Source organism: Megalobrama amblycephala, linkage group LG9 (genome assembly GCF_018812025.1).
Source record: "Megalobrama amblycephala isolate DHTTF-2021 linkage group LG9, ASM1881202v1, whole genome shotgun sequence".
NCBI classification, from domain to species: domain Eukaryota; kingdom Metazoa; phylum Chordata; class Actinopteri; order Cypriniformes; family Xenocyprididae; genus Megalobrama; species Megalobrama amblycephala.
Genome location: NC_063052.1, coordinates 30,017,193 through 30,041,838, shown reverse-complemented (window position 1 = coordinate 30,041,838; position 24,646 = coordinate 30,017,193). Strand labels below are relative to the sequence as shown.

The 24,646-nt window shown below is 39.4% G+C and overlaps 4 protein-coding genes across 30 annotated transcripts in view; all 4 read left to right on the top strand.

Moving 5' to 3' along the window:
* LOC125275557 (protocadherin alpha-C2-like) overlaps window positions 1–24,646 on the top strand; it is a 198,744-nt gene that overhangs the window by 102,534 nt on the left and 71,564 nt on the right. For 2 of the 27 annotated variants that reach the window (XM_048202624.1, XM_048202601.1), the window contains exon 1: window positions 13,332–15,996. The exons of 21 other annotated variants lie outside the window; for them this stretch is intronic. In XM_048202624.1, coding sequence (XP_048058581.1) covers window positions 13,615–15,996 — 2,382 coding nt within the window. In that variant the 5' untranslated portion in view covers window positions 13,332–13,614. Of the gene's footprint in view, window positions 1–13,087; window positions 15,997–16,629; window positions 19,447–24,646 lie in introns of those variants that run through there. 4 more of the 27 variants (XM_048202614.1, XM_048202613.1, XM_048202600.1 and 1 more) reach the window with 4 other exon arrangements.
* On the top strand, window positions 6,476–9,224 carry LOC125275566 (protocadherin alpha-3-like). Its single transcript, XM_048202676.1, has one exon. The coding sequence runs from the start codon at window positions 6,723–6,725 to the stop codon at window positions 9,207–9,209; it is 2,487 nt and encodes an 828-aa protein (XP_048058633.1). The 5' UTR covers window positions 6,476–6,722; the 3' UTR covers window positions 9,210–9,224.
* Window positions 10,066–12,637, top strand: LOC125275576 (protocadherin alpha-3-like). The gene has a single exon (XM_048202684.1). It carries the CDS (start codon window positions 10,175–10,177, stop codon window positions 12,620–12,622), a length of 2,448 nt encoding a protein of 815 aa, XP_048058641.1. The 5' UTR covers window positions 10,066–10,174; the 3' UTR covers window positions 12,623–12,637.
* LOC125275587 (protocadherin alpha-3-like) lies at window positions 20,231–23,951 on the top strand. Its single transcript, XM_048202695.1, has one exon. The coding sequence runs from the start codon at window positions 20,758–20,760 to the stop codon at window positions 23,167–23,169; it is 2,412 nt and encodes an 803-aa protein (XP_048058652.1). The 5' UTR covers window positions 20,231–20,757; the 3' UTR covers window positions 23,170–23,951.

Genomic DNA, 24,646 nt, shown 5'->3' with positions numbered 1-24,646 from the left:
TATATATATATATCTTTTATAAAATTTGAAGATAATGAACCAGCATTCCATGTTCACTGTTCTGATTTTATACAACGAATATGGTAGTAATCTAGTTACCTGCTGTTTCAACTTTGTTGCACAAAAATGCTATACGATTTCTTTTAGGTTTTATAAAGTTAGATTATAGATTATAGTTAGATTAATAAAATGAAAAATAAAATCAACAGAACTGTATTGTATGTTCTAGATTGTAAATATACATATACATAAAATATGTGTGTGTGTATGTGATTACAAATGGATTATGTGAAATCATTCCTAAATCTGAAACCAATTTTATTAGAAAATGAATGAGTACAACACACAATAGACAACAGAATATAGACAGGTATGACACTGCAATGCTGTATAAAACATTTCCAGTACAATAGATATTACAGTCTACATCTGTGATGTGAGGTTTGTGTGTGTGTGTGTGTTATCAGATCTTCCTGCCTCTGCTGAGTGGATTCTCTCTTAACATTATACCAGCTGCATTTTCATTTCCTCTGACATGAAGTGTGAGAGGGAGCAATGTGTGTCTGAGAGATGCTTGGTTTCTTTGTTTCACAACTGACTCATAAATGAAAATCTCCACCTGGTGGCAGATCAGTGTAATATTTTATTGTGTGTGTGTGTGTGATTTTTTTTTTTTTTTTAATGTGTGTGCATGCACTAGCTTTGTACACACAACATTTCCACCAGTTAACAGTGTTTGACAATAAGCGATTAATCTTTCTATTTCAATATGTGTTAGTGTGTCAGAATTGATTTGGTTTAATAGGTGATGACCTATTTACAGCAGCTAGCATGTGTGTGTGTGTGTGTGTGTGTGTGTGTGTGTGTGTGTGTGTGTGTGTGTGTGTGTGTGTGATTTATGCATCATCTGTCCTTGTGAAACACCCTCTCCTCATTGCTGGTTTCTCTGAGGGTGTGGTCCTGTATCTGTGAACAAAACCAGGCATATGTAAATCAATACTGTGACCTCATTGGACGATTATTCTCCTGAGAGTCTGATGGACATAAATCTGCTTCAATCACAGCACTCACCAGCAGAGCTGTGCACGGCAACACCTCGGCCAATCAAATAGCCAGGAGCATCAATCAGAGGTGCGCTTAGCCAATCAAGTGATGAAAGAGCTGTTGCAATGTATGTCAGGAGCCAATCAGAACACTTGGTCAGTGTGAGCTGCCAGTGAATCTCTTTCATCACCAGCTGCTTTAGCCTTATTACTTAAAAAGCCTATTTATGGGATTGAAATGGATTTTATTCCTTCATGCACATAATGACATTTTCACAAACAAAAACACATTTTCTCTCTCTTCATTTTTTAAAAATGTTTTTGTTTCCAAACTCACAAACATTGAAGCATGCTGTTGCCGTTTATTCTTTTAAATTGTATGTGTGAAAATTAATAATTTAAATCACTTTTTACTGTGACACAGAGTGATGTAACAATAAAAAAGGTGTTTTGATTTGATAAATATGTCATTTAAAATACATTTGAAGCAGATATTAGAGTTAGTTCCATCCATTTATAGTATATTCTCTCTTTAGAGACTGATATTCTATATTGATATATTCTGATGTGTTTTAATAATTTGGTCTACATTATCACTGAGGTGTTGAGGAGCTCACTGTGAAAGGCTGTTGTTGTACTGCAAGATTTGACAAAATGTCAAAATGTTTGTCAATTGTTTTTCTAAAGGGAAATTATCTTATTTGACTGTCTACCCTTTTTTCTCAGAATTCATTGGGATTTTGAGGGGAAAGTGAATTAGAGATTATTGCATTCTGGTGCAGCTGTCATCCAAATTAGAGTCTGAGCCATTCAGAGCTGATCTTCAAACGTAGCATGTGCTGGCTGTAGCTTGCCACACATTTCTATGGTGATTAATATTGTTCATGGATGAAATTTAATTTCTGGCCATTCATAAAATATATCAGTGTTTGTTAAAGTGTAGTTTAGATTGTATACATGTGCAGTACTGTATGTGCCTGGCCTGGTTACTGTCTCTTTGACTGGCAGACATTCCCTGCCCTGTCCCATTTCTGTCAGGGCAACTGTCTAAAGCATCCTCAGCACAGATTTAGAAATACATGATTAAACTCTAGTTGGATTAAAATTTTCTCAGATTCATCTTTTGTGTGTGTGTGTGTGTGTGTGTGTGTGTGTCCTGTGCTATGGGGACCAAATGTCTCCACAGTAAATTTTGATCTTTTGGGGACATTTTTTGTCCCCAAAAGGGGACAAAAAATGTTTCAGTGCAGCTTCAAAGAGCTCTACATGATCCCAGACTAGGAATAAGAGTCTTATCTAGAGAAACGATCGGTCATTTTATTAAAAAAAAAAAACTTTTTAACCACAAATGTTCGTCTTGCACTAGCTCTACGATGCGCCACGCATGATGAATTCACATTGGAAAGTTCACGCGTGACGTAGGTGGAAATACCGCTGTAGGGTGAAAAAACTCCATCTCATTTTCTCCTCCAACTTCAAAATTAATTTATTAATCCTTGTTTTAACTTTTTTTGTAAAGGCCGTTTGACTTTGTCTTTGTACATTCGCTTTCTAGACACTGGATCAGTACTTCTGTCTACGTCACTCGTGACCTTTCCAATGTGATTACATCATGCGTGCGGATCACAGAGCTAGTGCAAGATGAGCATTTGTGGTTATAAAGTATATACATTTTAATTTTTTTTAGAAAATGACTGATCGTTTCTCAAGATAAGACCCTTAATCCTTGTCTGGGATCGCATGGAGCCCTTTGAAGCTGCACTGAAACTGACATTTGGACCTTCTGGTAACGTCCACTGTATGGAGAAAAATCATGGAATTTTTTCCTCAAAAACCTTAATTTATTTTTGTCTGAAGAAAGAAAGACTTAAACCTCTTGGATGACATAGGGGTGAGTAAATTATCAGGAAATTTTGAACTAATCCTTCAATGCAGTTTATACATCTACTGGAATTTCAGAGTAAATAAGGTGTTGGTTTGATGTAATGTTTGGTGAGGTGTTGTAGTGCTGTAATCAGTGAATGTTTAATGCGCTGTAGGGTGTGTTTGCAGTGGTCTTTTGGCTCACAGCATAAGTGTGTTTGTGGGGGAGGTGACAGAAGTCAGCAGGACTGTGTCTATCTGCTGCTGTAGCAACACAGCACCGCTGCATGAGCTGACCTGTGTGTGTGTGTGTGTGTGTGTGTGTGTGTGAAAGGCAGGGAGACTCATTATAATTTCCTCATCCATTCTGTCATATTAATGGCTCCCTTTTAATGTTAATATTAATAAGATAGTGATGATTCATAGCTTATTTGATCAATTGTCCCTAGTAAAGTCTGCCTCACTCTCACTTGAAGCAGAAGGGGGTCTCAGAAAAAGACCCCTCCTGCTGTAATGCGGTTTCCGTGGCAACAGGCGTACTCTGCAGACGGGGTTTTTCTGTTGCCTGACAACGTCACCCCTCCCCCTTTCCTCTCTCTTTCTCTCTCTTTCGCAGGCACATACATACATATAATGTATGTGCCTATATTACCACACCTGCCTTTTTCTCTTTAAAAAAATGCTGTTTGTCAGATAAATATGGTGGTTCACACACCAAGTTCTCTCTCTTTTAATTCATCAGATTACACTTTACCATGCATGGATATAAACGACCCTCCCACACACACCACACACACACTCACACACACACATCTAGTCACAGCCCCACCCTTGATGATATCACACATGCTATCCAACCACCCCCTCTGGTGTTCACAATGCTTCCACACATCCTCAGGCATGTTCTTTTGGTCATGCATGTACACACACACACACACACACACACACACAAAGGTCAAATTCAACCTCTAGCTTATGCATGTGCCATAGTAAAACCAAATTCTGTATTATACTTTCAGTAAAAGTGCTTCATTTCACTGATGTTTCCACATGTGCAAGTGTCACAGTTTTAATGGTCTCTTATTGAACACTGAGAATCATTCTAGTACAAATTAAACAGCAATTATTATTAGTACTTCTATATGCTGCGTTGCCTGAGTAATAGAAATATTTAATATAAGAAATAAATACTCTAAGCTTTCCTGTGTGTAGTTTAATCGTCATCATCATCATCATCATCATTTTTTTTATTTTGGTCCTCATTCACAGTTCCACAATAATTATACAAAATGTTACATATTAACTGAAAAGGGTGTAGGCTAAAGCCTTATTTTGTTTTACCTTTATTTTATAATAAGTGTCAATTCCACTACAAAATTTAAATACAAAAACATTGTTATACACAACTGAAAATTCATAAATTAATGCAATTTTTCTACAAGTATTTCATATACAAATTGTTAATTCTGAATTATATATTTGTTTATCACATTTTTAAAACGTTTTTCTTTTTCAATTTGCAGCTTTCACTACGAACAGACATATTCTATTTTTATGGAGGACAGTTCTCTTTGTTTTTGTTATTTTCAGGACTTTGGTAATTAATTAAGAAAGTGAATTTAGTTCTAAGGAATCCTGCATCATTTAGGAAAAGGTTCCACTGTTTATTTTCTGAGTTACTGTGTCTTATTTCACTGCAGCCTAGTGTGGCGTGCCTTCATATTTGTGTCACCAATGCAGGAGATTATGATTATTAATATTTGAAATCATTTTGAGGAAATAGAAATAGGACATAGTAGGCTGCCAGCAGAACCTAATCCCTGGATTACACAGAATTTGAACGTAAACTCCATCTCTATTTATCTCTCTCCATCTCTTCCTCTTTCTCGCTCACACACATCTTCAGGAAACATGCAGTGAAATATTTAGCAGTGATGCTGCATCAGTGAGATCATCAGAGATAGCATGCCCCACTTTTATATTATCTGTCACTTTTACACGCACACTTGTTTATAAATTGATTCAGTCATGTAGAGTAACAAAGGTATTAGAGAAGATTATTTGTGTGTGAACAATAGAGATTATTCCACTAGTAATATAAGATTTTATGTGTGTGAGTGTTTAAATAATGGAGGTAAAAGAAAAGCACATAAGAGAAAATAAACATTTGAGTTTGAGGTGGAGAGAGAGAGGGTGGATTTGGTGCAGGATTTCCTTTGAAACAATTTTCATTTAGAAATTGCTAGTAAATTTCACAAATAATTACAAAGACACAGCAAGTAACACATTGAATTAAACGTGAAATTTTAAATCAGAAAGACTGAATAGTATTTTCTTGTAAAACATATTCAAAACATTGAAAAATCAGCTTTTAAAAATATTTTAAAGTCATGATGAGGCTCCAGCACACATGCAGCTTCATTCTTTGTAGGATATATATATATATACAGTATCTTACAAATACTCATGTGGATTAACCATTACAGAAACATAAAAAATGATTATAGTAATCAAATGATTATGGGCAGCTGTGGTGCAAACCATACATTGGTTGGTGGTCTATATATATATATATATCCTACAAAGAAGTAAGAGCTAACTTTTTCTTTTTTTTTCTTTTTTTTTTTTACTTTATTTACCTTATTTACTGCAAAAGCAGGTGTTGTTTAAGACAGTGTCAGTCCTGATTTCTCTGCCATGGTATGCATATTTAGAAAAGTATTTTTTCCTGTTGTTGTATTCATTATAGAGTTGTAAGTTTAGCAGATATTATTTATTATTTATTTATAAAAAAATTAACTATCTATATTGAGTACTGTCAAAGTTTCTTCAAAAGTTACAGTCTTTAGCCAAAAACATATTTAGGAGAAAGTTTCGGCTTTTGATTGTACTTTAAGTATTTAAACCTCAAAAGACAGCAGTAGTTTTCTCAAATGACAACTTTTCACAAATGACTTCTTTTCAAAGTTAGTAATAAGGTATGGACATATGTTAAATCAGATGTAAAAATCCTGAGACCTGACCTGACATTAAACTTCAGATTTAACAGTAGCTGTTTTTATAGTTTTCAATTTAAATGTTGTTGTTTATTGACTGACCATGTCCAGCAATGTTATAAATATTTGCTTTAGAGTGTAGTGTGATTAAAAGTTTTTTTTTTTTTTTTTTTTTTTTTTTTTGAGAGGTAGAGGTAGATGTCTAAATCAAATTGTAAGGGAACAAAATTATTTTTGTTACTATAAAATAAATAAAGAATGATCAGTAGTACTCCAGTAAAGCACACATTCCCCAAATGAATATTTAATATATCAATGCAATTACTCGTGTTTTACATTCCTGTAGCATTTACACATTATATCTCAGTGTACTGCAGTTAATCTGGAGGCCACTATGTGTCACTATTGCTCTACCAGCTGTGTTAAAGTAAGGAGTGTCTCTCCTCCTCCTCCTCCTCCTCCTCGTCATCACCAGCCCACCCTCCCTCTCTCTTGGCTCTCCCTGTTTCTCTCTCCCTCTCTTACATATATCTCTTGTTGTATCGAACCTCTCCACTATAGAACGTCGTGGTTCAGTTGTCAAAAACCATCTAGTAGTTTGTGAAATGTCATATGCGCTTGTGGACCAATAGGATGGAGGATTTTTGATGGATGCAGAACTTGGATTTACTGTCGCTGATGATAGAAAAGGGAGGTTTGGCTGATTCCTTTTGTCTCTCGTGGACAGAGACGGATCCTTTACTCAATTGGGATTAAACGATCTTTGTTGATATTTTTAATGGACATTTTCAGGATTACTGTGGAGAATAAATAAGCAAATATGTTTATATCTAAGCAGGGGCATTTCATATTGTGCTTTTCATTTGCTTTGACCTGTCATCTCTTGGAGACTGTAACCGGACAGATCTCATACAGTGTGTCGGAGGAGGTGAAACAGGGAACCACAGTTGGTAATATAGCTAAAGACATTAACCTTTCAGTAAAAGATCTGCAATCAAGGGGTTTCCGTATCGTGTCAGGCTCTAAAAAGCAATATTTCAGTGTGAATACAGAGACGGGCGCTTTGCAGGTGAGCGAAAGGATTGATCGCGAGGAGCTTTGCGCAGGCGCAATCTCATGCTCCGTCAATCTGGAAGCTGTGGTGAACAGTCCACTGCAACTCTACCGGGTAAGAATAAACATTCTCGATATTAATGACAACTCTCCAGTGTTTCCTATGGGCTCCGTAGTGATTAATGTTAGTGAAAGCACCGCGCCCGGTGTGCGCTTTCCACTGGAGAGCGCGCATGACGCAGACATTGGAGTGAATTCAGTAAAAAACTATAAGTTTACCGCTAATGATTACTTCACCTTAGATGTACAAACTCATAGTGATAAGACGATCTCTGCTGAATTAGTGCTTCAGAAGGCTTTAGACAGAGAGAAGACTCCGCGGCTCGAGTTCACAGTGACTGCGGTTGATGGCGGATCGCCTGCCAGAACAGGAACCGTGATGATCGAAGTTAATGTGTTAGATACCAATGATAACGCTCCAGTTTTCAGTAAGTCATTATATAAAGTCTCCATAGCCGAGCACGCGCCAATTGGCACCACAGTAACCAGACTACAAGCTCGAGATTTGGATGAAGGGTTGAATGCGGAGATAGTTTACTCCTTTATCAGTCGAACACCCCAAAATATTCTAGAAAAGTTTGATATTGACGCGCAAAGTGGAGATGTTAAAATTAAAGGTGATGTTGATTATGAGGAGAACACCGCTTTTGAGATCAGAGTTCAAGCTACTGATAAAGGTCCAGTGACTATGTCAGGCCACACCAAGCTTTTAATAGAGGTTCTTGACATTAATGATAACCCCCCAGATGTGACTGTAACATCACTTCTTAGCCCGGTAGAGGAAAACGCGGGGAAAGGAACGGTAATTGCCTTAATGACCGTATCAGATCCAGACTCGGGTAAAAACGGAGCAGTGCGCGTTCGCCTTTTAGGGTCCAGTCCGTTTAAATTACAGTCGTCCTTTCAGAACTACTATTCGTTAGTTTTAGATGGCGTACTAGATCGGGAAAACGTGACGGAGTATAACATCACAGTGATTGCTGAAGACGAAGGGTCACCGCCAATGTCCAGAGCTAAAGCAATACAAGTGCAGGTCTCTGATGTGAATGACAATGCACCTCGCTTCCCAAGCTCTGTAGTGTATGCGTATCTGCGGGAAAACAGCAAAGTGGGATCCATTATATCCACAATAACTGCCTCTGATGCTGATATCATGGACAATGCGCATTTAACATACTCTTTACTGCAAAGCTCTGTCAATGGTACACCTGTTTCAGCGCTCCTCAGAGTCAACTCACTGACAGGAGAGATCGAGAGCATGCAGTCGTTTAACTTTGAGGAGATGAAGACGTTTGAGTTTAAAGTTCAGGCCACAGACTCTGGTGTTCCTCCTCTCAGCAGTAACGTGACTGTAAATGTTTTTATCCTGGATGAGAATGACAACAGTCCCGGGATCCTCGCGCCCTATTCCGAGCTCGGTTCCGTTAACACGGAGAACATTCCGTATTCTGCTGAGGCGGGCTACTTTGTGGCCAAGATCAGGGCTGTAGATGCAGATTCTGGTTACAACGCGCTGCTGTCTTACCACATCTCTGAACCCAAAGGAAACAATCTGTTCCGAATCGGAAGCAGCAGCGGGGAGATCAGGACTAAGAGGAGAATGAGTGACAATGACCTGAAAACTCACCCGTTGGTCATTTTGGTGTGTGATAACGGAGAGCCCTCACTGTCAGCGACTGTGTCTATTGATGTTGTGGTTGTTGAAAGCGCAGGTGACGTCAAGACTCCATTCAGACACGCGCCGATAAAGGAGGAGAGTTTCTCGGATTTAAATCTGTATTTGCTGATCGCCATTGTGTGTGTGTCCGTCATCTTTTTACTGAGCCTCATCAGTTTGATAGCTGTGAAATGCCACAGGACAGACGGCAGTTTGGGCAGGTACAGCGCCCCGATGATCACCACACACCCTGACGGGAGCTGGTCTTACTCCAAATCTACTCAGCAGTATGACGTGTGTTTTAGCTCGGACACTCTGAAGAGTGACGTAGTGGTTTTCCCTGCGCAATTTCCTCCTGCAGATGCAGAACTGATCAGTATTAATGGAGGAGACACTTTTACCAGAACACAAACACTTCCTAATAAAGAAAAGGTAAGAAAATATAGGATTTTAATCTACAATTACATTTTGTTTTTTTGTTTTTTCTTTTTTTCTTTTTGTAAAATGACTGGTATTTCTAGTGTTTTCTCTTATTGACTGAAATAACACAAAATTTTGATACTTAAATGTTAAAAGTGGCTTCATGGTTAATGGTGTTTTGCTGAATTATACAGACTAATAGTGATCGCTTAATATATTATAAATTAAAAACAGAATTCTGCGCTTTGGTGGAGCTGTCCGTGGTTCTGAACTAGATTCTGTTCGCGGCTTGTTTGAAATAACTACTTCTGTTCTTCTTTTTACTAATACAAATATAATTCTTCATTTTTAAAAAACAAAAAACAAACAAAAACAAAAAAACAAGTTGTTTAGTGCTTACAAAATTGCTTAAATTGTGAAATGATAGTGATGCTGTACAAATAAACAACTGAAATATGGCTAATTTTAAATTACTTTTTTTCTTGTGGTAATATATTTATTAATTTATTCATTTACTCATGTGAACTCATCCTTACAGTAATCTAAGAGAGTGATATTATATAACAGCCTGTTGCTCATAATGAAATCTGGTGAAGTCGTTTGAAAATGCATATCTTTCTCTTGATATGAAAGATGAATACAGAACATGCTGATAAAAAAAAATGTGATGGCGAAAAAGGCCCTAAAACACTCTCATGTTGGACACAAAGAAATCTCAAAATCCTTTCTTATATGATTAGTTTAAAAAAATGACAGATAACTGCAATATGATATGATGATCCATATGTAATGTTTTTATCTGTTTATTTTTTGGTGGATATTTACTCATAAATCCGCTTGGTGTCACTCTAGACCGTTGAATCTCGAATCATCTCTCGTGTGATGAAGCTCCTCCTGGTTTTAGTGGGGAGGAGATTTCACAGGGCTTTGTTTCAGAGAGACTGGAAGAGAATGTACGAAGGCCTCGTGTAATCTCGTCGATAAAATGGAATATTGTCTGATTCTTCTTTATTCGCATTGATGAACTTGGAATACCGTCTTTTATTTCGTGGATTATTGCACAGGATTCACTGGATGTCGCAATGTTCTCGACGCATAGAAGGAAGTCTTTTGTGATCTGTGTTGTGCTCGTTGTTTTAGAGTGTTGTTGGGACGCGGTATCAGGGCAGCTCTCTTATTCCGTTTCAGAGGAGGTGAATCCGGGAACATCAGTGGGAAATATCGCTAAGGATCTAAACATTAATGTTCAGGAACTGGAGACGCGCATGTTTCAGATTGTCACGGGATCCAAGAAAAAATATTTCGAGGTAAATCTAAAAACTGGATTTCTGTATGTAAATGAAAGGATAGACAGAGAGGAGCTTTGTGCCAAAGCACTTAAATGTTCAGTCAATGTAGAAGCTGTTATCAACAATCCATTAAAGCTTTATCAAATTGAAGTTAATATTGTGGATGTAAACGACAATTCTCCGACTTTTAGTGCCAAAACTCAATTTTTAGACATCGCAGAGAACACGTTACCAGGCGTAAAATTCCCTCTTTCTTATGCGTCTGATGCGGATGTAGGAAAAAATACAGTGAGTACATATAAATTAAGCCAGAATGAGTATTTTTCTTTAGCTGTACACAAAGGAGGAGATCAGAGTGTGTCTGCCGAGCTAGTTCTACAAAAAGCTTTAGATCGAGAGAAACAGCCTGTGATTAAGCTTACTCTTACCGCTGCAGATGGAGGAAATCCACCGAGATCAGGCACATCTCAGATAATTATTAATATTTTAGATAATAATGATAATGCTCCTGAATTTAGTCGCCCCTTATATAAAGCAAGTCTTGTTGAAAACGTGCCTGTTGGTACCACTGTAGTAATTATAAACGCAACAGACAAAGATGAGGGCACCAATAGTGAGATCGTTTACTCGCTGAGAGAGACAGATCAAGATCACATTTTAGATATTTTTCACATTGATCCGAATACTGGCGCAATCACAGTCAAAGGCAATATAGATTTCGAGGAGAACAACGCGTTTGAGATCCGCGCACAGGCCAGTGACAAAGGACAGCCTCCGATGTCCACTCACTGCAAAGTCCTGGTGGAGGTGCTGGACATAAACGACAACGAGCCAGAGATAACCGTGACGTCACTCCTCAGTACAGTGAAAGAGGACGTCAGTATCGGCACTGCTGTCGCTCTCGTGTCAGTGATTGACAGGGACGGCGGTAAAAACGGCATAGTTAATTGCGTTGTGTCCAACAATGTGCCTTTTAAACTTGAGACGAATTACAAAAATTATTATTCTCTAGTAGTAGATGGTCCTCTAGACAGAGAGCGCGCGTCCGAGTATAACGTGACCATCACAGCTACTGATGAAGGGACTCCGCCTCTCTCCAGCACCAGTGTCATTGCTGTACACGTTTCTGATGTGAATGACAACGCGCCGCGCTTTCCAGAGCCCGTCATTAATGTTTATGTGAAAGAGAACAGTCAGATTGGAGCTGTTATTCATACAGTTTCTGCTTTAGATCCTGACGTAGGTGATAATGCCCGGATAACATATTCTGTACTGGAAAGCTCTAAAAGCGGCCCGGTAACATCCATGATCAACATCAACTCTGACAGTGGAGATATTCACAGTCTACAGTCGTTTAACTATGAGGAGATGAAAACTTTCCAGTTTAAAGTTCAGGCCACAGACTCTGGTGTTCCTCCTCTCAGCAGTAACGTGACTGTAAATGTTTTTATCCTGGATGAGAATGACAACAGTCCCGGGATCCTCGCGCCCTATTCCGAGCTCGGTTCCGTTAACACGGAGAACATTCCGTATTCTGCTGAGGCGGGCTACTTTGTGGCCAAGATCAGGGCTGTAGATGCAGATTCTGGTTACAACGCGCTGCTGTCTTACCACATCTCTGAACCCAAAGGAAACAATCTGTTCCGAATCGGAAGCATCAGCGGGGAGATCAGGACTAAGAGGAGAATGAGTGACAATGACCTGAAAACTCACCCGTTGGTCATTTTGGTGTGTGATAACGGAGAGCCCTCACTGTCAGCGACTGTGTCTATTGATGTTGTGGTTGTTGAAAGCGCAGGTGACGTCAAGACTCCATTCAGACACGCGCCGATAAAGGAGGAGAGTTTCTCGGATTTAAATCTGTATTTGCTGATCGCCATTGTGTGTGTGTCCGTCATCTTTTTACTGAGCCTCATCAGTTTGATAGCTGTAAAATGCCACAGGACAGACGGCAGTTTGGGCAGGTACAGCGCCCCGATGATCACCACACACCCTGACGGGAGCTGGTCTTACTCCAAATCTACTCAGCAGTATGACGTGTGTTTTAGCTCGGACACTCTGAAGAGTGACGTAGTGGTTTTCCCCGCGCAATTTCCTCCTGCAGATGCAGAACTGATCAGTATTAATGGAGGAGACACTTTTACCAGAACACAAACACTTCCTAATAAAGAAAAGGTAAGAGATTATCGGATTTTCATTGCGATTATTTGTTTTCGTTTTGTAAAATTTCTGGAATGTTAGTGTTTCCTCTTATCTATATGCGATCTTGACTAAAATAACACTACTAAATTTTGATCTTTCTAATATTAAAAGTGTCTTAGTGGTCAATGGTATTTTGCTGTAATATACGCTTATAGGAATCGTTTAATACATTATTATAAATTAAAAACAGAATTCTGCGCTTTGGTGGAGCTGTCCGTGGTTCTGAACTAGATTCTGTTCGCGGCTTGTTTGAAATAACTACTTCTGTTCCTCTTTTTACTAATATATATATATATATATATATATATATATATATATATATATATATATATATATATATATATATTATTTATTCATTTATTTATATTTATATAGTGCTCACTCACAATACTGCTTAAATTGTGAAAGGATAGCAATGCTGCACAATTTTTTTAATTTTTACACAAATTTGCACAATTTTTTTAATTTAGTTTTGTGAAGTCATCTTTGTAGTAATCTAAGAGAGTGATATAACTGTGTGTTGTTTATAATGAAATCTGGTGAAGTCGTTGGAAAATGCATATCTTTCTCTTGATATGAAAGATGAATACAGAACATGCTGATAAAAAATGTGTTGTGATGGCGAAAATGCCCTAAAACACTCTCATGTTGGACACAAAGAAATCTCAAAATCTTTTCTCATATTATTAGTTTAAAAAATGAGAGATAACTGCAATATGATATGATGATCCATATGTAATATTTTTATTTGTTTATGTTTTGGTGGATATTTACTCATAAATCCGCTTGGTGTCACTCTAGACCGTTGAATCTCGAATCATCTCTCGTGTGATGAAGCTCCTCCTGGTTTTAGTGGGGAGGAGATTTCACAGGGCTTTGTTTCAGAGAGACTGGAAGAGAATGTACGAAGGCCTCGTGTTTTCTCGTCGATAAAATGGAATATTGTCTGATTCTTCTTTATTCGCATTGATGAACTTGGAATACCGTCTTTTATTTCGTGGATTATTGCACAGGATTCACTGGATGTCGCAATGTTCTCGACGCATAGAAGGAAGTCTTTTGTGATCTGTGTTGTGCTCGTTGTTTTAGAGCGTTGTTGGGACGCGGTATCAGGGCAGCTCTCTTATTCCGTTTCAGAGGAGGTGAATCCGGGAACATCAGTGGGAAATATCGCTAAGGATCTAAACATTAATGTTCAGGAACTGGAGACGCGCATGTTTCAGATTGTCACGGGATCCAAGAAAAAATATTTCGAGGTAAATCTAAAAACTGGATTTCTGTATGTAAATGAAAGGATAGACAGAGAGGAGCTTTGTGCCAAAGCACTTAAATGTTCAGTCAACGTAGAAGCTGTTATCAACAATCCATTAAAGCTTTATCAAGTAGAAATTAATATTGTGGATGTAAACGACAATTCTCCATCTTTCAGCGAAAAATCACAAACGCTCGACATTGCGGAAAGCACCCTCCCCGGAGTTAGATTCTCTCTCCATCACGCTACGGACGCAGATGTTGGGAAAAATTCAATAAATACTTACAAGCTTAGCTCGAATGCGTATTTTTCTTTAGCTGTACACAAAGGAGGAGATCAGAGTGTGTCTGCTGAATTAGTGCTGCAGAAAGCTTTAGATCGAGAGAAACAGCCTGTGATCCAGCTCACACTGACCGCTGTGGACGGAGGAACTCCCTCTAAAACAGGCACATCTCTTATTATTATTAAAGTGTTGGATAATAACGATAATACTCCTGTTTTTAGTAAGCCTCTGTATAAAACAACCGTTTTTGAAAATGTGGCTATTGGAACGACCATTGTTGTGTTAAATGCAACAGACCTGGATGAAGGCAGTAATAGTGATATTGTTTATTCTATAATTAAAAGAGATCAGAGTAAAATCCTGCAAATTTTTGATATTGATCCGAATACTGGCGCAATCACAGTCAAAGGAAATATAGATTTCGAGGAGAACAATGCGTTTGAGATCCGCGCACAGGCCAGTGACAAAGGACAGCCTCCGATGTCCACTCACTGCAAAGTCCTGGTGGAGGTGCTGGACATAAACGACAACGAGCCAGAGATAACCGTGACGTCACTCCTCAGTACAGTGAAAGAGGACGTCAGTATCGGCACTGCTGTCGCTCTCGTGTCAGTGATTGACAGGGACGGCGGTAAAAACGGTATAGTTAATTGTGTTGTGTCCAACAATGTGCCTTTTAAACTTGAGACGAATTACAAAAATTATTATTCTCTAGTAGTAGATGGTCCTCTAGACAGAGAGCGCGCGTCCGAGTATAACGTGACCATCACAGCTACTGATGAAGGGACTCCGCCTCTCTCCAGCACCAGTGTCATTGCTGTACACGTTTCTGATGTGAATGACAACGCGCCGCGCTTTCCAGAGCCCGTCATTAATGTTTATGTGAAAGAGAACAGTCAGATTGGAGCTGTTATTCATACAGTTTCTGCTTTAGATCCTGACGTAGGTGATAATGCCCGGATAACATATTCTGTACTGGAAAGCTCTAAAAGCGGCCCGGTAACATCCATGATCAACATCAACTCTGACAGTGGAGATATTCACAGTTTACAGTCGTTTAACTATGAGGAGATGAAAACGTTTGAGTTTAAAGTTCAGGCCACAGACTCTGGTGTTCCTCCTCTCAGCAGTAACGTGACTGTAAATGTTTTTATCCTGGATGAGAATGACAACAGTCCCGGGATTCTCGCGCCTTATTCCGAGCTCGGTTCCGTTAACACGGAGAACATTCCGTATTCTGCTGAGGCGGGCTACTTTGTGGCCAAGATCAGGGCTGTAGATGCAGATTCTGGTTACAACGCGCTGCTGTCTTACCACATCTCTGAACCCAAAGGAAACAATCTGTTCCGAATCGGAAGCAGCAGCGGGGAGATCAGGACTAAGAGGAGAATGAGTGACAATGACCTGAAAACTCACCCGCTGGTCATTTTGGTGTGTGATAACGGAGAGCCCTCACTGTCAGCGACTGTGTCTATTGATGTTGTGGTTGTTGAAAGCGCAGGTGACGTCAAGACTCCATTCAGACACGCGCCGATAAAGGAGGAGAGTTTCTCGGATTTAAATCTGTATTTGCTGATCGCCATTGTGTGTGTGTCCGTCATCTTTTTACTGAGCCTCATCAGTTTGATAGCTGTAAAATGCCACAGGACAGATGGCAGTTTGGGCAGGTACAGCGCCCCGATGATCACCACACACCCTGACGGGAGCTGGTCTTACTCCAAATCTACTCAGCAGTATGACGTGTGTTTTAGCTCGGACACACTGAAGAGTGACGTAGTGGTTTTCCCCGCGCAATTTCCTCCTGCAGATGCAGAACTGATCAGTATTAATGGAGGAGACACTTTTACCAGAACACAAACACTTCCAAATAAAGAGAAGGTAAGAGATTACAGGATTTTCATTGCGATTATTTGTTTTCGTTTTGTAAAACTTCTGGAATTTTAGTGTTTCCTCTTATCTATATGCGTTCTTATTGACTAAGATAACACTACTAAATTTTGATACTTCTAATATTAAAAGTGTCTCAGTGGTCAATGGTAATCTGCTGTAATATACGCTTATAGGAATGGTTCAAATAGATTATTATATATTAAAAATCGAATTTTGCGCTTTGGTGGAGCTGTCCGTGGTTCTGAACTAGATTCTGTTCGCGGCTTGTTTGAAATAACTACTTCTGTTCTTCTTTTTACTAATATATATATATATATATATATATATATATATATATATATATATATATATATATATATATAGTGCTCACAATGTTGCTTAATTCGTGAAAGTATAGCGATGCTGCACAGATAGATAACTGAAACACGGCTAATTTTAAATTCAATTTTATTTATGCTAATATATTTATTTAATTTTTTGATTTAGTTTTGTGAAATCATCTTTGTAGTAATCTAAGAGAGTGATATAACAGTGTGTTGTTTATAATGAAATCTGGTGAAGTCGTTTGAAAATGCACATCTTTCTTGATATCAAAGATGAATACAGAACATGCTGATAAAAAATGTGTTGTGATGGCGAAAATGCCCTAAAATTCTTGAATATATTGGACACAAATAAATATCACAATCTTTTCTTATATTATTATTTAAAAAAAAAAAAAAATACAAATAACTGCTATTTGATATGATGATCCATTTGTGATATTAGGGTTTTGCATGTGTGTGTGCATATTTATTCATAAATCCGCTTGGTGTCACCACAGACCGTTGAATCTCGAATCATCTCTCGTGTCTTGAAGCTCCTCCTGGTTTTAGTGGGGAGGAGATTTCACAGGGCTTTGTTTCAGAGAGACTGGAAGAGAATGTACGAAGGCCTCGTGTTTTCTCGTCGATAAAATGGAATATTGTCTGATTCTTCTTTATTCGCATTGATGAACTTGGAATACCGTCTTTTAATTCGTGGATTATTGCACGGGATTCACTGGATGTCGCAATGCTCTCGACGCATAGAAGGAAGTCTTTTGTGATCTGTGTTGTGCTCGTTGTTTTAGAGCGTTGTTGGGACGCGGTATCAGGGCAGCTCTCTTATTCCGTTTCAGAGGAGGTGAATCCGGGAACATCAGTGGGAAATATCGCTAAGGATCTAAACATTAATGTTCAGGAACTGGAGACGCGCATGTTTCAGATTGTCACGGGATCCAAGAAAAAATATTTCGAGGTAAATCTAAAAACTGGATTTCTGTATGTAAATGAAAGGATAGACAGAGAGGAGCTTTGTGCCAAAGCACTTAAATGTTCAGTCAACGTAGAAGCTGTTATCAACAATCCATTAAAGCTTTATCAAACTGAAGTTAATATTGTGGATGTAAACGACAATTCTCCGACTTTCAGTGAAAAATCACAAACGATAGAAATCGCTGAAACCACCACCTTACCTGGTGTCAGATTTCCTCTCCATCACGCTACGGACGAAGATGTTGGAAAAAATTATATTAATTCTTACAAGCTTAGCTCGAATGAGTATTTTTCTTTAGCTGTACACAAAGGAGGAGATCAGAGTGTGTCTGCTGAATTAGTGCTGCAGAAAGCTTTAGATCGAGAGAAACAGCCTGTGATCCAGCTCACACTGACCGCTGTAGACGGAGGAACTCCCTCTAAAACAGGCACATCTCTTATTATTATTAAAGTTTTGGATATTAATGATAATGCTCCTGCTTTTAGTAAGCCTCTATATAAAACAACCGTTTTTGAAAATGTGGCTATTGGAACGACGATTGTTGTGTTAAATGCAACAGACCTGGATGAAGGCAGTAATAGTGATATTGTTTATTCTATAATTAAAAGAGATCAGAGTAAAATCCTGCAAATTTTTGATATTGATCCGAATACTGGCGCAATCACAGTCAAAGGAAATATAGATTTCGAGGAGAACAATGCGTTTGAGATCCGCGCACAGGCCAGTGACAAAGGACAGCCTCCGATGTCCACTCACTGCAAAGTCCTGGTGGAGGTGCTGGATATTAACGACAACGAGCCAGAGATAACCGTGACGTCACTCCTCAGTACAGTGAAAGAGGACGTCAGTATCGGCACTGCTGTCGCTCTCGTGTCAGTGATTGACAGGGACGGCGGCAAAAACGGTATAGTTAATTGCGTTGTGTCCAACAATGTGCCTTTTAAACTTGAGACGAATTACAAAAATTATTATTCTCTAGTAGTAGATGGTCCTCTAGACAGAGAGCGCGCGTCCGAGTATAACGTGACCATCACAGCTACTGATGAAGGGACTCCGCCTCTCTCCAGCACCAGTGTCATTGCTGTACACGTTTCTGATGTGAATGACAACGCGCCGCGCTTTCCAGAGCCCGTCATTAATGTTTATGTGAAAGAGAACAGTCAGATTGGAGCTGTTATTCACACAGTTTCTGCTTTAGATCCTGACGTAGGTGATAATGCCCGGATAACATATTCTGTACTGGAAAGCTCTAAAAGCGGCCCGGTAACATCCATGATCAACATCAACTCTGACAGTGGAGATATTCACAGTTTACAGTCGTTTAACTATGAGGAGATGAAAACTTTCCAGTTTAAAGTTCAGGCCACAGACTCTGGTGTTCCTCCTCTCAGCAGTAACGTGACTGTAAATGTTTTTATCCTGGATGAGAATGACAACAGTCCCGGGATTCTCGCGCCCTATTCCGAGCTCGGTTCCGTTAACACGGAGAACATTCCGTATTCTGCTGAGGCGGGCTACTTTGTGGCCAAGATCAGGGCTGTAGATGCAGATTCTGGTTACAACGCGCTGCTGTCTTACCACATCTCTGAACCCAAAGGAAACAATCTGTTCCGAATCGGAAGCAGCAGCGGGGAGATCAGGACTAAGAGGAGAATGAGTGACAATGACCTGAAAACTCACCCGTTGGTCATTTTGGTGTGTGATAACGGAGAGCCCTCACTGTCAGCGACTGTGTCTATTGATGTTGTGGTTGTTGAAAGCGCAGGTGACGTCAAGACTCCATTCAGACACGCGCCGATAAAGGAGGAGAGTTTCTCGGATTTAAATCTGTATTTGCTGATCGCCATTGTGTGTGTGTCCGTCATCTTTTTACTGAGCCTCATCAGTTTGATAGCTGTAAAATGCCACAGGACAGACGGCAGTTTGGGCAGGTACAGCGCCCCGATGATCACCACACACCCTGACGGGAGCTGGTCTTACTCCAAATCTACTCAGCAGTATGACGTGTGTTTTAGCTCGGACACTCTGAAGAGTGACGTAGTGGTTTTCCCCGCGCAATTTCCTCCTGCAGATGCAGAACTGATCAGTATTAATGGAGGAGACACTTTTACCAGAACTCAAACACTTCCCAATAAAGAAAAGGTAAGAAAATGCAGGATTTTCATTGCGATTGTGAATGTTACGCTTTGGTGGAGCTGTCCGTGGTTCTGAACTAGATTGTGGTGGTGGCTTGTTTGAAATGCACATCGGTGCAACAACTATTATCTCCTTTTTCTAAAACTAAATAAATAAATAAATCCTCATTTTTGTTTTTAACTGTTTACAAACTTGCTTAAATTGTGAAATGATAGAGATGCTGTACAGAAGAACAACTAAAATACGGCTAATTTTATTTTATTGTTTTATGCTATTATAACACAAACACTTCATAATAAAGAAAATCTAAGACCCATTTCTTGAAGTGGAGATATTTGAATCTTGTGTTTATATAGAATTTATCAGTTGCTCACGTTTTAGCTCGATTTTAGAACCAGTTTTATGATTATCTGGTTCTGGTATTCCCTACATTATGGGGACCAAATATCCCCACACATATAGTAATACAAGTACATTTTGACCTTGTGTAGACATTTTTTTGGTCCCTATGAGGAAACAAGCTTATAAATCATACAGAATTATCTTTTTTGAAAATTTAAAAATGCATTAAATTTTCTGTGATGTGTAGGTTTAGGGGAATGGAATAGGCTATACAGATTGTACAGTATAAAAGCACTTAAGTCTATGGAATGTTCCCATAAAACATGGTGTGTGTAAGTGGTTGGGGGGGGGGGGGGGGGGGTGATTGGGTTTTACGTGTGTGCATAATTTCGCAAAATGTGTGTTTTTATTTTTTATTTTTTTCACCTATAATGTGCTGAATCTGTTTATTTCGTGATGTTGAAAGTTATTTAAAGAGCACTCTAATGGCTTACTATTTTAACAACAACAACAACAGCAATATTCATACTAAGATAAAAAATGTATGTTTCTGTATGTCATTATTCAGATTTGATTCTTTGTACAGGCCTAATATTATGTTTTCAAAGTATATAAGATTATGTGATGGCGATGAGTAGCTTCTGTTTTCTTTATCAGTATCTGGGGGATTCTTTTCAACATTATCTTTTTTAGTATGGTATGCAGTTCTGTGATCAGAAAATGTTGCGTATTTTTACATACTGAGCATGTTTGTCCACACGGTGTCACTGGCAACCCATGTAAGTTTTTTAGTGTCTTCGTGAAGCTCCTCCTTTAGATGGGCAGGGATCCTCGCCTCGTCAGAGGTCTTTGTTCGAGAGCCCCGTCCGCCTCAGAGTTGCTAACTCGGTGTCTTTGCAACAGCAGTAGCCTGTTATGGAATATACAAATGATACATTTCTTGTTTAGCCGCCAGTCTTACTAACGGGAGGAAATATGGACATAACGGATGACCATTGGTGCTTTAAATGGATCTTTATTATGTTTTTCTTTAATAGCTGGAATTACGCGGACGCGCAGATTGTGTATTCTGTGTCGGAGGAGGTTAACACCGGGACAACGGTAGGAAATTTAGCAAAGGATCTAAACCTAAATGTGCAAGACCTCGAGAGAAGAGGATTTCAAATCGTCACAGGGCCAAACAAAAGATATTTTGATCTAAATGCAAAGAATGGAATTCTCTTTGTTAGAGAAAAGATAGACAGAGAGGAGCTGTGTGGTCGGAGCTCTAAATGCGCTTTAGAGTTGGAGGCCATTGTTACTGCGCCAATGAACATATACAGATTTGAGGTAAATATTTTAGATGTTAACGACAATGCACCGGCATTTCGCACCTCAAAACTGTACCTTAATATTTCTGAACAGACATATCCTGGGCAGAGATTTTCATTACCAAGTGCATTCGATCTCGATGTTGGAGCAAATTCTGTAAAAAGCTACAAACTGAGTTCGAATGAACACTTTTCTCTGGATGTACAGAGCGGAGGAGATCAGAGTGTGTCTGCTGAGTTAGTGCTGCAGAAAGCTTTAGATCGAGAGAAACAAGCGGTAATCCAGCTCACACTGACCGCTGTAGACGGAGGAAAACCTCCAAGATCTGGTACAACACAGATAATAGTTAATGTAGTAGATGTGAACGATAATATTCCTGTGTTCGACAAGCCACTTTATAAAGCGCAAATAGCAGAGAATTCACTTACCGGTGCTTCTGTGATCACAGTGAATGCAAAAGATGCAGACGAGGGCCTTAATGGCGAAGTCATATACTCGTTTATAAATCATGATAATGATAACAGTGTAAACGCGTTTTCAATTAATCCAGTTACTGGTGAAATAACTGTCAAAGGCCCTATAGATTACGAAGAAACTCCTGCAGTTGAGATTCGCGTTCAGGCCGAGGATAAAGGGCCAAATCCACGAGCATCATATTGTAAAGTCTTACTCGAAATAATTGATTTAAATGATAACATACCAGAAATAAGCATAATGTCTTTGCTTAATGAAGTGAGAGAGGATTCATCTCCAGGTACAATGGTGGGATTAATCACAGTGAAAGATGGCGACGCTGGTAAAAATGGTGTTGTGCAGCTTAAACTAAACGACTCGGTGAAATTTAAATTGGAGAATACTTATAAAAACAGATATTCCTTAGTGGTTAACGGGCCTCTAGACAGAGAGCGCGCGTCCGAGTATAACGTGACCATCACAGCTACTGATGAAGGGACTCCGCCTCTCTCCAGCACCAGTGTCATTGCTGTACACGTTTCTGATGTGAATGACAACGCGCCGCGCTTTCCAGAGCCCGTCATTAATGTTTATGTGAAAGAGAACAGTCAGATTGGAGCTGTTATTCATACAGTTTCTGCTTTAGATCCTGACGTAGGTGATAATGCCCGGATAACATATTCTGTACTGGAAAGCTCTAAAAGCGGCCCGGTAACATCCATGATCAACATCAACTCTGACAGTGGAGATATTCACAGTTTACAGTCGTTTAACTATGAGGAGATGAAAACTTTCCAGTTTAAAGTTCAGGCCACAGACTCTGGTGTTCCTCCTCTCAGCAGTAACGTGACTGTAAATGTTTTTATCCTGGATGAGAATGACAACAGTCCCGGGATTCTCGCGCCCTATTCCGAGCTCGGTTCCGTTAACACGGAGAACATTCCGTATTCTGCTGAGGCGGGCTACTTTGTGGCCAAGATCAGGGCTGTAGATGCAGATTCTGGTTACAACGCGCTGCTGTCTTACCACATCTCTGAACCCAAAGGAAACAATCTGTTCCGAATCGGAAGCAGCAGCGGGGAGATCAGGACTAAGAGGAGAATGAGTGACAATGACCTGAAAACTCACCCGCTGGTCATTTTGGTGTGTGATAACGGAGAGCCCTCACTGTCAGCGACTGTGTCTATTGATGTTGTGGTTGTTGAAAGCGCAGGTGACGTCAAGACTCCATTCAGACACGCGCCGATAAAGGAGGAGAGTTTCTCGGATTTAAATCTGTATTTGCTGATCGCCATTGTGTGTGTGTCCGTCATCTTTTTACTGAGCCTCATCAGTTTGATAGCTGTAAAATGCCACAGGACAGACGGCAGTTTGGGCAGGTACAGCGCCCCGATGATCACCACACACCCTGACGGGAGCTGGTCTTACTCCAAATCTACTCAGCAGTATGACGTGTGTTTTAGCTCGGACACGCTGAAGAGTGACGTAGTGGTTTTCCCCGCGCAATTTCCTCCTGCAGATGCAGAACTGATCAGTATTAATGGAGGAGACACTTTTACCAGAACACAAACACTTCCTAATAAAGAAAAGGTAAGCGATCCAGAATCCTTATTAAATTGTTGACTTTCACTAGGTGGCTTGTTAGGTGGTTGATTTTCATTTAAATGCACAATCATTGCTTGAAATGGGCCGGTACGGACCGATACGCAGTACCTGCACTTCTATATTTTAATCAGTAGCGTACCCTCACTTTTTCTTGTGTACCGGCACTTCTCACATGTTGCCGGTACTCTGAGAGCTCACACCGAAACATAGAATCAGAAAACTAATTAACTTTATACATCGCGCGTTTGGAGCTTTTATAAGCTGTACAAACTAAACAGGTCAATTGTCTGCGCAACATGACTGTGACTGAAGCCCAATTGTTTAATTTTGCATGAGTGGCGCACGAATCACCGTTCACCAGTGTGCTCCAAAAGTGTTATTTGTTATTTTCTTTTGAGATAATAGTAAAACGCTACGGAGAAAGTCGAACATGATCTAAAACAGTCACTAAAATGACTGATGAAAAGAGGGGAAAACATCATCCTGCAAACATTTTAAACTCATGACCACATTTACTAGAATTGATCACGTTCTGTTGTATTTATTGTGGCAATTATTGTGGTAATCCGTTAGGGGAATAGATTGAATGAAAGAAAATGAAAGAAAAAATAGTAATGATCCTTACTGTAACAAATTATATAGTTAAACAATCACAATAACTATGAACTAGTAGTTAGAAAGAGCTTTAAAATATGGACCTTCTTCACTCTAAAAACTGCTGGGTTAAATATGGACAAAACCAGGGATTGGGTTGTTTTCACCCAGCCATTTTTTTCAACTAATTTTGGATTTATTTTTTTAGCCAGCAATATAGTAATATAGTAAAAGGCATGTTTTTGCTCACCCCCAAATAGGGGCAAATTTGTGGGGTATTTTAAGCTGAAACTTGACCAGACCAGAGACTTATATTACATCATGTGAAAGAGGGCATAATAGGTGCCTTTTAACCCAACCTGCTGGGTTTGTCCATATTTTACCCAGCTTGGGTTTTTTTAACCCAGCATTTTTAAGAGTGTTGAATTATTTACTAAGCAATTGTTTTTCCCCAAGTGTAAGATGTTTTCTGCTAACAATGAAAGATATTAGGAAAAACTTGGCTTTCAGGTATTACAAGAGATGATGGGAAATTTTAAGTAAAGATAGTTTGACTTCCCATAGCACTTTGTAAACAAGTGATTGTTAACTATAGGCTACTTTATGGCAGTTATGTTATCAACTAATTTGCATGTTTAGACCATTTTGCAAAAACAAACAAACAAATAAACCTCAGGAGGGAGCATATGCCCTGGGACCCTGTTAAACGGTTCACATTTCAACCCCCCAATGTTCAAACCAAAACTACGCTCTTACAACCGAGGGAGACAACCAATCCCCCATAACCCCGCCCTCCAACAAAGCCCCGCCCCTTTGGTGAGTACTGGCACTTTATTTTTTTCCACTTCAAGCACTGTGTACAACAGGGGTGTCCAAACTACGGCCCGCGGGCCGCAGTTAA